This window comes from Pristiophorus japonicus, chromosome 2, assembly GCF_044704955.1.
Source record: "Pristiophorus japonicus isolate sPriJap1 chromosome 2, sPriJap1.hap1, whole genome shotgun sequence".
Classification (NCBI taxonomy): domain Eukaryota; kingdom Metazoa; phylum Chordata; class Chondrichthyes; family Pristiophoridae; genus Pristiophorus; species Pristiophorus japonicus.
Genome location: NC_091978.1, coordinates 244577886 through 244592399, shown reverse-complemented (window position 1 = coordinate 244592399; position 14514 = coordinate 244577886). Strand labels below are relative to the sequence as shown.

The following is a 14514-nucleotide window of genomic DNA, read 5'->3' as shown; positions in this document are numbered from 1 at the left end:
ATTTATGAAACTGCAGCCCGCTTACAAAAGGATTATTTTTAGTGTTTCTGGCAGGGGGAGGGGAGCTCGAATCACCCATAGTCTCCTTAGCCCTACATATTCTGGCAGGATGAGTGTTGGAGGGCATCAGCAGACATGATCCTGGTGTAAGTACTGGGATTGCGGTCTGTGCAAATTCATGGCCAGGGACCCATTTAGGAGAAGTTTTTCCTCATTTCCTCATAAATGTCAGCTGTGGCTCAGCACGCTCACCTCTGTCAGAAGGCTGTGGGTTCAAGACCCATTCCAGGGACTTGAGCACATAAACCTAGGCTAATACTCCAGTGCAATGCTGAGGGAGTCCTGCACAGTTGGAGGTGCTGTCTTTCGCGTGAGACTTTAAACCGTCTGCTCTCTCAGGTAGATGTAAAAGATCCCATGGCACTATTTTGAAGAAGAGCAGGGTGATGAGGTTTTTCAATATTCCTTTAAGCTTCCTTGTGGTCTCTCCAAGTCCCTGAAGGCCACCTTCCTTCATTTATTCTCCTTGAGGCTATTGTTCGCTATTGTTTATTTGAAACTCTTTAATGGTGTCAGTGTCGGTCTGATAAGCTACAAAGAATTAATAAATTGACAGCTACAGCCGAACTTGAGAGCAATACAAAACACCTGTCATCTTAAATCCAGACAGCATAATAGAAGTACTTTGCAATGCCATGACAATCCCAAGAATGATGTAACTGCATTTCTTTAAAGTACATCACCCTTTAAGTTTTAGTGGGCTCCTCACCTCATGAAACAGAACAATTTGAACATAGCCTAGTCTATATACACATGGATCTGACTATCAGAAGGCACAGAATGATTAACACTCAGGGCTAGAGTTAACTCTCAAATCGTCCATTTACTGCCCAGTTGTACAAGTTTCGGCAAAAAAACCACATTTACCGCCCAGATACCACCCAGCGGTAAATTCCACAGTCATTACGCCGTGCGGTATTCAATACTGTCCGCCCATATATTACCGCCCAAAATGGAAGTTTCATCATTAAGATCCATTTACTACCGGACCTGAATACCGTCCTGAAAAAGCAGGTCTTACTGGAGCTTAAGTGGATCTTAAGTGGGCGATATGGACACAGATCTGACAGGGTTGTTTGATATTACACAGATCTTTATAGTTCTCCACAGTTTGATGTATTTTTAAATGGATTGTAGTATTTTCTAGTGATGGCAGTAATATAAATGGTCTGATAAAGCCTTATTTACTCCTTTAGTCTCTCACTCATTAGTCTTACTCACTTTAGTCTCACTCACCCCCCAGTCTCTCCTCCCCCCTGTTTCTTCCCCCTGTCTCTCCTCCCCCAGTCTCACTCACCCCCCAGCATCTCACCCCCCCAGTCTCTCTCACCCCCCAGTCTCTCCTCCCCGCAGTCTCTCTCACCCCCAGTCTCTTCCTCCCCCCCCAGTCTATCTCACCTCCCAATCTATCTCACCCCCTACAGTGATCTCACCCCTCCCCCACATACAGCGATCTCTCTCCCTCCCCCCACAGGATCTTACTCTCTCCCCCCCCCACATCAATCTCACTCTCTCACTCTCTTCCCCCCCACAGCAGTCTCTCCCCTCCTCCCACAGTGATCTCACTCTTCCTCCCCCCTCCCCCCCACAGCGATCTCACTCTCCCCTCACCCCTCCCCCCCCCCCACAGCAATCTCTTCCCCTCCCCCCTAACAGCGATCTCTCCCCACCTCCCCCCCCCCCCCCCCCGCAAAGCGATCTCACTCTTCTCCTCCCACACAGCGATCTCAGACCGGCAGTCTCTGGCCTCCCGTCGGTTATGTGAAAAGACTGGAGAAGCTGGGGTTGTTCTCCTTCGAACAGAGAAGAATATGAGGAGCTTTGATAGAGCTGTTCAAAATCATGAAGGGTTTTGATAGAGTAAATAAGGGGAAGTTGTTTCCAATGGCAGAAAGGTCAGTAACCAGAGGACACAGAATTAAGGTGATTGGCAAAAGAACCAGAAGCATTTTTTTACAAAGTGAGTTGTTGTGATCTGGACTGCACTGCCTGAAAGGGTAGTGGAAGCAGGTTCAATACTACCATTCAAAAGAGAATTTGATAAATACTTAAAAGGAAAAAAATTACAGGGCTATGAGGAAAGAGCAGTGGATGGGATTAATGGATAGCTCTACCAAAGAGCCGGCACAGGCACGGTGGGCCGAATGGTCTCCTTCTGTGCTGCATCATTCTATGATAAATCTCACTTTTTATAGCATGAAGAATATGTCATATCTAAGGTATAAATTGTTTCAATGTTTAGTTTTGTTTTTCCTGTTTTTGTGCTTATCAAGTTAAGGCATAACAGTTCTGGAGAATGGAACGTTTTCCATTGTGCACCCAGTGACAACATCAAGTACCCCCAGGTCAGGTATTGCACAGGTCGGTTGTAATGTTGGCCTCTCCCTACATTTCCCCGACTATGTTTCTCAATTTCCACTCCCCCGCCGCATATTCTTTCTCAACCAAAAACAGAAGACCACCCTCGGCCTCTCTTGTTCCTACTGCACAAGGCTGACATTTCTCTTCTCTGCATTCTGTGAAAAGTAAAGTGAATCTCCCAGAACTCATTTCATTTGTAAATTGGCCGTGCTGTCTGTGAGGGCAGACATTCATCCCCTCTGTGCAGGCTGGTGAATGGGAACATTCAGAGTACTGTCAGGAATCAACCTGCACCAATTAGTAACTGACTCATATAAACATACTCAAATGACAACCAGGAGTAAAACCAGCTGTCCATTGAGCCTGTTTCATACAGTCATAGATGTTAACAAATTTCTTACAAGACAGATGGTTACAAAGGAACTGAGATTGTACTCTGCCATATTAGCAACAAACAGGTTAGAATGGTCCTAGGATATTCATTTGTCTGCTATTTTAACAAGGCACTAACCCCCTCAAAATAAAATGGGGATTAATGCCTTCATTAAATAGCAGAGAATAGGAATTTCATACGAGCATGATTAGTGCTTTTATCACACATGCAATTTGAACCCCAGAACGGGTCTGCTATTGATGTGTTTTGGTAAATCAAGATGACTTTCCAATTTATTAAGTAAAATCAAAATGACTACGATGTGAACATTGCATTCATAGCATAAGTCTTGGCTTAAAATATTCAACAGTTACTAGTTTGTGATTCGATCATTAATAACCTCTATAACTCCATCACAGCATTATTGCAGCTCCATTGCTCTGAATTGGTTTAATTATTTTGATTGTTCTGATTATGTTTAAAGACAGTTTGAGATCAACTAATCAATAAGGTGATCACTATGGCATCAAAACACCAACCAGTCATAACAAAAGAAATATGAATATTTAATTTTCTCTTTTGATTAACACAAAGCACAACTCTGTGCAAAATGCTCCTGGTGTATTATGAATAAAGGGAAATGTTTAGCTGAACATTTTACAATTTTTGAAATTAGAATTTTTGTAAAGTACCTTTCTCCCAAAGATTTAAACAGGAATAAAAGGACTCTGCTCTCAGAGTGAGTTTAGTCCTTAGAGGTTAGAGCTTGGTTAGATCTTTAAAAGTTGATCGGCTTCACCATCCCTGTAGTGCTTTCTTGTTTAACAGAATTAATCCCTTAATCCCTTCACTGCATTAAAAATAAAATATCCCATTTAATTGCATTTCAGGATTCGTTTTCCAGTGTCTTTCACATGAATTCTGCAGAGCTAGAAGATCCGGCAGAGTTCCAGAGAAGGTAAAATACTATTTCATTAATCATCCTTCCCTCAAACACAGAAACTGGATTAGAGACGATGAAATTTGCTTTAGCAATAAACAGCAGCACAGCTTTTATCCAATCATCCAAGCTGCAATTAAAGCTTAAATTTAATTTATTTTATTCAGAAAAGACCCCAGGGGAATTAATAAAAGGAAGTAATAAGAACATTTTGTTATTTTGCTAGATGAATCCCAGTGTCTGAGATGGGTTACTTGACCTGTTTTGAAGCAAACGGATGAAACGTTCATTGACTCTCAAACTAGTCTTTGTATTAATATTTTTAAACAAGGTTTTAACATCCCCAACCTCTATTGTTGATTCTTTCCTGCATCCTATTTCTTAGTAGATCAAGTGAATAGGATATTCAAAAATGAGTGGACATAATTTAAAAAAATAAGAAATTAAGAATAAAAATAGCAATTCAGATATAACTATTTCCTACAAAGGCGAATAGACAAAAAAGGACAAATGTGCACCAGATGAGTGGCTTTATGTCAGCAGTGCAAACTTGTAAAATCTACACTATAAAATTAGTTATTAGCAAGAACAATTGAAACAAATATGAATTAGTTCAGGAGACAACTAGGTCAGATTTGCAGTGGGGTGATGATGATGTGGGTTGACACAGGTACAAAATGTCAGTTTTTCCCAAAAATAAACAAAAACAAGTGTGACTGGTAGGTGGATTCACATAGAATTTGAAATAAAGGTCATGGCAGCATGACCTTCCCTCCACCATAAGGCCAGAAGTGTGGATGTTCACTGATAACTGCACAGTGTTCAATGCCGTTCGCAAATCCTCAGATAATGAAGTAGCCAATCCCCGCATGCAGTGAGACAAAGACGGCATTCAGGCTTGGGCTTATAAGAGGCAATTAACATTCACGCCACAAAAGTGCCAGGCAATGACTATCTCCAACAAGCGAGAGTCTAACCACTGCCCCTTGACATTCAACGGCATTATCATCACCGAATCCCCCACCATCAACATCCTGGCACTTACCATTTTACCAAGTTTTCAACGAGTTTGCCATCCCTCGGGTTTCATGCCAGGTAAGTGTGTCTGGTTCTCAGTGACTCTCCATTGCTTTGGCTAGTTGACAGCTGCAGAAGTGGTATAAAACCTACCATTTCACAGCTGTTCATTTTCCAATGTCAGAAGCTGAAGCCTTCAGGATTTGGAAGAAACTTTTGAGCTGTATGCAGTTTGGAAGTATTTGCAGTGAACTCTCTATTCACTTTCACCTCCTTGGAGCAACCTCTCTCACCATTGACAGATCGCTGCTGTCATCTCAGCCTCACCTGCCATCTATTCCAGCAGCATCGGTGCTTTGAAAAAAAATCTCACCTTGGTGCTCAGAACCCCATCACGATCAGCTCCAACTACAGCATCACTAAACACACCAACAACAACACCAACCTTCTCCGCAATCACCTGATACTGTACAGGACACAGGGCATTAGGACCCAACCACATTGCTGCCCGGGAAACAAGGGATGGCCTCACCATGGCCACATTTACTTCACTTGACGCTGTACATCCTGGCTGTTACATGATGCACCAGGTTGACACCACCACACCAGCTCCATAAAGCATCCCTACAATGTCCAAGCCATTCCTTTCACACTCAACACCATTGTGGGAGGTACCTTTATGTCTGACCATTAATTACAACTCACTAAGCCACTTCCAAAGGTGCACACAAATCTGTCCAAGAACACAACGTGTTCAAAATAAAGATTTCAATGTTTGACAATACATTAGCAGAAACTCGACATGAACATTAACTAAAACATCCAAGTGTCTACCCACGTGTGTTGTTAGTTGGCATGATTGGACAAGGATGAAGATGAGTGTGAGGGGTGGCTTATGAGATGGGGAAGTGACAATGTAGATCGAGAGAGCAAGAGGGATGGGTGGAGGTGCACGGTCAGTTGGTGTGAGTAAGGATGTGCAGGAGTAGGGTAAGGAATTGTAGAGTGATGGGGATGTGATGAATGACACAGCAGGATGAGGTTGAATGTAGCTTTGCAGTAATGTTTTGTGATCTACTGAGATCCTTGAAAGTTTTGCACTACTGCAGCCAGGTCCTTCTGACGGCATCCCTGCTTGTGCCCTCCTGTGCAATGGGCAACCAGGCTGCATTGGTGTCTTGGGGAGGTCTCGTCCACCCATTGGAAGGGAAAAGAACCTCGCTGCATGCTGTGACTCCTTCCATAAGCATCTGGAGGGAGTCATGGGAGAGCCTGGATGCAGCCATGCACCTTTGTACACCTCTGTCATTGTTTGCAGCATCTCAATGCTGTAGAACATTGACAGAAGAACTGTAAAAAAAAAAGTTGGCCATAGTCCCTTTAAGGAAACCGGATGATGATGCGTCATCAGATCCACTTCCTGGTAATTGGCCCGAAACCTCGCAGGGCTGGCTTAACAAGTCCCATCAACAGAAGATTGTGTTGAGCGAGTGGGATGGAGCTGGGAGCACATTCCCCACACGGCACAAATGCCGGCCTCACCGGTCTCACCACTGTTGGCGAAATCGTGGCCAATGATTTAAATGTAATTCATATTTTCTGTTTTTCATTTCCTGCTTTGCTGTCTGTGAGGATTCTTCCTTCTAATTGGTTGACCAGTATGCTTGTTGGTTAACCTGTTCACAGCTGTCACAGATCCCCTGTAGTGGGTGCCAAATTCAAACTGATGCTGGAAAACCGGAACTCTGCGCTGATAATCCTGCTAAAAGTCTGTGCACAGCTGTACGTGAGGTGAACAGTGAAAGCCATTCCTTCGCTAGTCATGGAAAAATTCGGGCCAATATATTTTTTAAATTTTACATCTGTTGCACTCGCTGTCAATTTTTTCAATTATAAATTCCTACAATCATATTTGTAATGGAAACTGCCTACATAAAATTGTCGAGCCGTAATTACACACTCTACCCAGTGGCAGTGCCACCACCAACAAGAGGGTGTAATTACAGAGTGACAAGTTTTCATCATAAATAGGAATTTATACTGGCAATATGAAAATAAGGGCAGAATAAATTACTTTAAAATAGAGACTGAATTACATTCCTGGTTCAAACCCCTACCTCTAACCCCACTTTACCCATTTTTTATTTGTTCTCGGGCTGTGGGCAAATCTTGGCAAGACTGTATTTATTACTTAACCCTAACTGTCCTGAGAAGGTGACGGTGGGGCATCTCCTTGGTGTTGGGTAGGTATTTCCAGAATACTGACCCAACAATGTAGGAATGGCGATATATGTCTAAGTCAGGATGGTGCGTGATTTGGAGGGCAACTTGGAGGTGATGGTGTTCCCACGACATTACTGTTTTTATCCTTCTTATTACAGCCCTAAAACAGTTTATGGTTTAATCAGGCTGACAAAGTATTTTGGAAGGAAGTAGGAAAAGAAAGACATTTATAATTTTAAAACAAAACCAACATTAACTATCTCTAAATGGTGGATAGAAGTCTTAATAACTACATGGCATGTTAACATATATTTGTTTGTTTTTAACAGGAGCTATGATATAAATAAAATAAACTATATGTTTGCAAAGTATGCAAAAAATACCATGGAAACGCTGAATATTACAGATGTTTACAAGGACCCACGGTTCATATGGACAGTAAGTGAACCTTTTATAACCTCAATGAATTTACACAGATTTAGTCCAAGGATTTTATCATTTAATGACATTTGGATATTCCCGGTAGCTTTTAACCCTATTTTTATTTGCTTGATAGAATGAAAATGCAGAAAGTACAAACAAGCAAATTAAAAGCTTGCTCTGCACCCCAATTAAAAATGGAAAGAAGAATAAAGTTATAGGTACTGGAGCTTCTCTGAACATTTTAATGTACATTTGTGTTGGTTGTATGTTTGGGGTTTGTGTGCCTGTCTGCACTTTTCATTCATCCTATATGCGATCCTTTCAAATGATTCACTTCATACATTAAAAATAATGATGTAGTGCAATAGAAAAATATGAGATTCTTTGACACTCTGCTATCTAATGTGCTAACTACACCAGGGTGCATTAATTATTGAAATAGTTTTACCAACTATAGTTACAGAAATCCAGGTTTCAGACAAAACTTGGAAAGTCATGGGTAAATACATCATTCACGTTCTTAATTAAGCTTTTTTTTAACTCATAGAGGTTTCTCTGTTCAGAGGAGGTTCTTCCACTCTGAGAAATCTGATCTGTGGTCATCAGCACCGCCCTGATGATATCACTGCACTGGCGCGTCACAACATCTCCCCTTCATTTAAAGGGGAGGGCCGCTGCGAACTCTGCATTCATTTTAGTTAGGTCCACTGGGCTAGCAGGGAGGGTTCGGCTGGGCCAGCAGCCTGGCACCCAAGAGGGGATGCCAGGCTGCCTGTTGGTGGCCTGGCTGAACTCGGGGGCATAATTGTCGGGTCAACCTGGCAGTTGCGTGGGGGTCCCTGCCAGACGGTAAGGGGTCGCGCATGCACGCTGTGACAGGAAAATGGATGGAGCGGCCCCAGACACCGCTCTGCTCCTGAGGTGGGGCAATTTCTAAACTGGCAGCCCCTCCGCTTTCCGGCAGTCAGAGGCCTTATCGAAAGGGGCAATTTCGGCCACATAATGTCTTGGAATCTCATAGTGCCTGGGATATCTACCCTATTAACAAGTTCACAAATTCATATGTGCTCACCATTGAGGCAGCATGCAGAATATGGTACAAGGAGAAATAGGAATTCAGCCATGAAATGGAAAACATAAAAGAGCTGTTCCTCAAATGGGCTATTTGCATAGTAATATATTTGATGAAGAAATAAAATTGAAAACAATGGATTGAAATATATGACAGAATCAATTTTCAAACACTGAAAGAAGCAAAGAGAGTGAAATTCATCTTTGCAGTAGAGCAAACCTGGCAATCGCACATCAGCAGTCCCTTTTACATTCCGCCCGATTTTCATTTCCATGGGTGGAGTGGACAAAAGGGTGCTAATGCGCTACCGCTCATAATGAAGTTAACTCCCAAAAAACGCTAAAATCATACATGTGTATGTGTAGACAGATAACATCATCCTGTTCTAGACAACAGTCACCACCAGCAATATTTGTTTTGAGCAATGTACCAAATATTACAAGCTCTCTCCCTGTGTTTTAGAATGAAAGACCTGACCCAAAAATTGCTGCATGTTAGGAAATAAAACAAATGGAGTTCCAACTGATACGCTTATAATAAAGGATGAAACTGAATACTGTGTCTGAATGGTGGCAGATTAGGAAAAGGGCAGGTGTTCATCAGTCATTGAAAATTGGCATACAGGTACAGCAGGCGGTAAAGAAGGCAAATGGTATGTTGGCCTTCATAGCTAGGGGATTTGAGTATAGGAGCAGAGAAGTCTTACTGCAGTTGCACAGGACCTTGGTGAGGCCTCACCTGGAATATTGTGTTCAGTTTTGGTCTCCTAATCTGAGGAAGGACGTTCTTGCTATTGAGGGAGTGCAGCGAAGGTTCACCAGACTGATTCCTGGGATGGCTGGACTGACATATGAGGAGAGATTGGATCAACTGGGCCTTTACACATTGGAGTTTAGAAGGATGAGAGGGGATCTCATAGAAACGTACAAGATTCTGACAGGACGGGACAGCTTAGATGCAGGTAGATTGTTCCCGATGTTGGGGAGGTTCAGAACCAGGGGACATAATTTTAGGATAAGGGGTAGGCCATTTAGGACTGAGATGAAGAGAAACTTCTTCAATCAGAGAGTTGTTAATCTGTGGAATTCCCTGCCGCAGAGAGTTGTTGATGCCAGTTCATTGGATATCATCAAGTGGGAGTTAGATATGGCCCTTACGGCTAACGGGATCAAGGGGTGTGGAGAGAAAGCAGGAAAGGGGTACTGAGGGAATGATCAGCCATGATCTTATTGAATGGTGATGCAGGCTCGAAGGACCGAATGGCCTACTCCTGCACTTATTTTCTATGTTTCTATGTTTCTATGAGACGATCTGGGGCTTTTCGCTCTCTTGTCGATCGTCTTGGTACAAATATGGGTGTGGGTGAGTTGGTTAGTTCTTCACTGGGCTGTTGGGCAACCGGCTTTGCCGGGCTGCTGGGGATGGTGAGTTCGGCTTCGTGGTCAACCATGATGTCAGTTGCCATTTGTGTGTGTGTTGGAGGGTCAAAGTTGGTGGTGTCTTCTTCGGGTTGTTCGTAGCTGTTGGTGAACTGCAATTTGATTTGCTCCAAATGGTTTCTGTATGTTTGTCGATTTGCCAATTTGACCTGAAACATCCTACTCCCCTCCTTGGCTGTGACCGTGCCAGCGAGCCATTTGGGACCATGTCCATAATTGAGCACAAACACATGATCGTTGATCTCAATATCGCATGACAAATTTGCGCGGTCATGGTACACACTTTGTTGATGCCGCTTGCCTTCCATGTGATCATGGAGATCAGGGTGGACAAGAGAGAGCTTTGTTCTTAGTGCCCTTTTCATGAGCAGCTCGGCTGGGGGAACCGCAGTGAGTGAGTGGGGTCTGGTGTGGTAGCTGAGCAGCACTCGGGACAGCCGAGTCGGCAGGGAGCCTTCCGACACACGGTTCAAGCTTTGCTTGATGGTCTGAGCTGCCCGTTCTGCCTGGCCGTTGGATGTGGGCTTGAACTTAGCAGATGTGACGTGTTTGATCCCATTGCGGGTCATGAATTCCTTGAATTCAGCACTGGTGAAGCACAGCCCATTGTCGCTGACTAGGACATCAGGCAAGCCGTGCGCGGCAAACATGGCTCTTAGGCTTTCAATAGTGGCCGTGGACGTGCTTACAGATATTATCGCACATTCAATCCATTTTGAGTAAGCGTCCACGACAACCAAAAACATTTTCCACAGAAATGGGTGTCATGTATCTTACATTATTATATATAACTGTATCCTAACATGCTATACATGACTGTAATAAGATATGACCTGTAACCACCAGCATACCTTACCACCAGGGGTGCACTTGCAAGAAACAGGTATATAAGGACAGGTCTCAGGCAAGTGCAGCATTCCAGAGCTGTGAAATAAAGGTGCAGATCCAGAGTGACCTTGACTTCACTACATGCCTCGTGTGAATCTGTACTGAGGGGACAGGACTTTACAATGGGCCCGCATAGTCCACATGGATCCTCGATCACGGTTTGGAGGGCCACAACCACAAACTTAGCGGTGCCTCTCTGGGTGCATTGCTCAATTGAGAGCAAGTGTTGCACTGGCGCACGCATGACTCTTAAGTCGGAGTCAATGCCGGGCCACCACACATGGGATCTGGCTATGGCTTTCATCATTACAATGCCTGGGTGGGTGCTGTGCAGTTCACATAGGAACATATCTCTGCCTTTCTTGGGCAAAACCACGCGATTGCCCCACAACAGACAGTCCGCCTGCAGGGACATTTCGTCTTTACGCCTGTGGAATGGCTTAATCGCCTCCTGCATCTCCGCTGGGACATTGGACCAGCTCCCATGGAGGACACAGTTTTTTACTAAGGACAGTAAAGGATCCTGGCTGGTCCAGGTCCTGATCTGGCAGGCCGTAACTGGGATCATTCTCGAATGCCTCCATGACCATGAGCAAGTCCGCGGCTGTGCCATTTCCACCCCAGTGGTGGGCATCGGCAGCCGACTGAGAGCATTTGCGCAGTTCTCTGTGCCCAGTCTGTAGAGGATTACATAGGTGTATGCTGACAGCGTGAGCGGCCATCTTTGGATGCGGGCAGAGGCATTGGTGTTAATCCCTTTGCTCTCAGAGAACAGCGATATGAGCGGCTTGTGGTCAGTTTCAAGCTCAAACATGTGGCCAAATAAGTACTGGTGCATTTTTTTTACCCCCTAAACGCATGCCAGAGCCCATTTTTCAATCATGCTGTAGGCCCTTTTGGCCTTGGACAAACTCCTGGACGCATAAGCGACCAGTTACAAAATCTTCGATTCGTTAGCCTGTTGTAACACACACCCGACCCCATATGACGACGCATCGCAAGCTAGCACTAATCTTTTACAAGGGTTATACAGGATAAGCAGATTGTTTGAACACAACAGATATCTGGCTTTCTTAAAGGGAGCCTCTTGTGAATTCCCCCATGCCCAGTCGTCTCCCTTGCGCAGTAGCACATGCAGGGGTTCTAGCAGGGTGCTTAACCTAGGTAGGAAATTACCGAAATAGTTAAGGAGTCCCAGGAACGACCGCAGCTCCGTCACGTCTCGGAGCGTTCTTGATGGCCTCCGTCTTGACGTCGGTGGGGGTGATGCCATCTGCCGCGATTCTTCTTCCCAAGAACTCGACCTTCTGCGCCAGGAAAACACACATCGAGCGTTTCAACCTGAGCCCTACGCGATCCAACCGACTAAGAACCTCTTACAGATTCTTCAAGTGCTCAATGGTGTCCCGACCTGTAATCAGCATGTCGTCCTGGAAAACCATGGTGCGTGGAACCGACGTTAGCAGGCTCTCCATGTTCCATTGGAAGATTGCCATGGCCAACTGAATCCTGAATGGGCACCGGTTATAGATGAACAGACCTTTGTGCGTGTTGTTGCAGGTCTTTCAAAGACTCCTCCAGCTCCTGCATCATGTAGGCCGAGGTCAGGTCCAGCTTGGTGAATGTCTTCCCTTCAGCCAGGGTCACAAATAGGTCGTCTGCCTTGGGTAGCGGGTACTGGTCCTGTAGCGAAAAACGGTTAATCGTTACTTTATAGTCCCCAAAATTCTAACCATGCCGTCCTCTTTAAGTACCGGGACAATCAGACTAACCCACTCGTTGAATTCCCCCACTCGTTGAATTCCACCGGTGAGATGATGCCTTCTCTCTGCAGCCTGTCCAGCTCAATTTCCACTGACTCATGCATCATGTACGGTACCGCCCGTGCCTTGTGGTGGATGGGTCGCGTACCGGGAACCAAATGGATCTGCACTGTCGCCCCCGAGAAGCTTCCAATGCCTGGCTTGAACAACGCTGAGAACATGCTCAGAACCTGGGCACATGAGGCGTCATCGATGGACGAAAGCACTCGGATGTCATCCCAGTTCCAGCGGATATTTCCCAACCAGCTTCTGCCAAACAATGTGGAGCCATCTCCTGGCACAATCCACAGCGGGAGTTCGTGTACTGCTCCATTGTAGGCGACTTTGACTTCTGCACTGCCAATTACAGGGATTAGTTCCTTGGTGTAAGTCCTTAGTTTGGTGTGAATGGGGCTAAGCTTGGGCCTGTGTGCCTTTTTGCCCCATAGCCTGTCGAAGGCCTTTTTACTCATTATGGACTGACTTGCACCCATGTCCAGTTCCATAGATACTGGAATTCCATTCAGTTCAACTTTCAACATTATTGGTGGACATTTCGTAGTGAATGTGTGTACCCCGTATACTTCTGCCTCCTCGGTTCGAGTCTCTAATTCAGCCTGATCCACAGTGGATCGATTTTCCTCTACACATAGTATTTGCAGGGTTTGCAGCTCGCCTGCACATTCGTTGGAGGTGTCCCATTGTTCTGCAACCGTTGCACACATAGTGCTTGAAGTGGCATTGATGGGGCCGATGATCCCTCCACAGCGCCAACGAGGTGTTAACTGTCTTTCATTAATGATTGATGGCGGACTCTGGGTCATCTGAGGTTGGGCAGCAGCAGCCGGCGTGTACGTTCTGCCTTGTATCTTTCTGCTCGAAACCGAATTTACTTTATGCACAGTACTGGCCGAAACTTCTTTACTCTGCGAAATCTGTTTGGTGTTGTCGCTGGTGGACATAAATGTCTCGGCTATCGTTATGGTTTTACTTAGATTCGAACTTTCTACATTCAACAGTATGCGAAGGATTGTCTCATGACCAATGCCCAGTACAAAAAAGTTTCTAAGCATTTGTTCTAGGAATCCCTCAAATTCACAATGTCCTGCGAGGCGCCTTAGTTCGGCAACATACCTCGCCACTTCCTGGCCCTCCAATCGTTGACACGTGTAGAACCAATATCTTGCCATCAAAACACTTTCCTGAGGATTTAGGTAATCCCGGACCAGCGTTCACAATTCTTCATAGGATTTAGCTGCTGGTTTTGCTGGAGCTTGGAGATTCTTCAAGAGGCCATAGGTTGTTGCCCAACAGACAGGAGGATCACCCTTCGTTTGACAGCATTTTCAGCCCCTTCCTGCTCGTTGGCCACAAAGTATTGGTCAAGTTTCTGCACGAAGACTCCTAATCGTCCCCTTCTGAGAACTTCTCCAAGATACCAACTGTTCTTTGCATTTTCGCGTGGTTGTTCTTTACCTCGTCGCCAATTGATAGACTTATAATAAAGGATGAAACTGAGTACTGTGTACAATGAGCAAGTGTGACCTTAGCTCCTTTAATAAGACTCCAGAGTGCAGGTACCTCATGGGTGGCCTGCTCATCTCCCGTGCTCCCAAGGGATGCTGGGATCCCTTGGGACTCCAACAGGTAGGCCCTCTGGTGGTAGTGTAATACAGGTTACAAGGGGTTAACACATAATACCAACTACAGAGAAATCCATCCCCTTAATCTTTGAGTAGCCTGGCTCTCTAACATGATACCAACACAAGCTCCAGACATGTATTGTTCTAAGAGTAGATTGGCTCAAGTTGGGGGTGGGAGGTATGTAAGATAATGCTTAAGATAAAATACTGACCACTATTGAAATTGGCAATTGATGGCTGAAAATATACTATTATTACATCCACTGAAGCCTT

The 14514-nt window shown here is 44.8% G+C and overlaps 1 protein-coding gene across 2 annotated transcripts in view; it reads left to right on the top strand.

Moving 5' to 3' along the window:
- pde5ab (phosphodiesterase 5A, cGMP-specific, b) overlaps positions 1-14514 on the top strand; it is a 192232-nt gene that overhangs the window by 70363 nt on the left and 107355 nt on the right. For both annotated transcript variants that reach the window (XM_070871121.1, XM_070871128.1), the window contains 3 exons: positions 3685-3752; positions 7304-7412; positions 7531-7615. In XM_070871121.1, coding sequence (XP_070727222.1) covers positions 3685-3752; positions 7304-7412; positions 7531-7615 — 262 coding nt within the window. The remainder of the gene's footprint in view (positions 1-3684; positions 3753-7303; positions 7413-7530; positions 7616-14514) is intronic.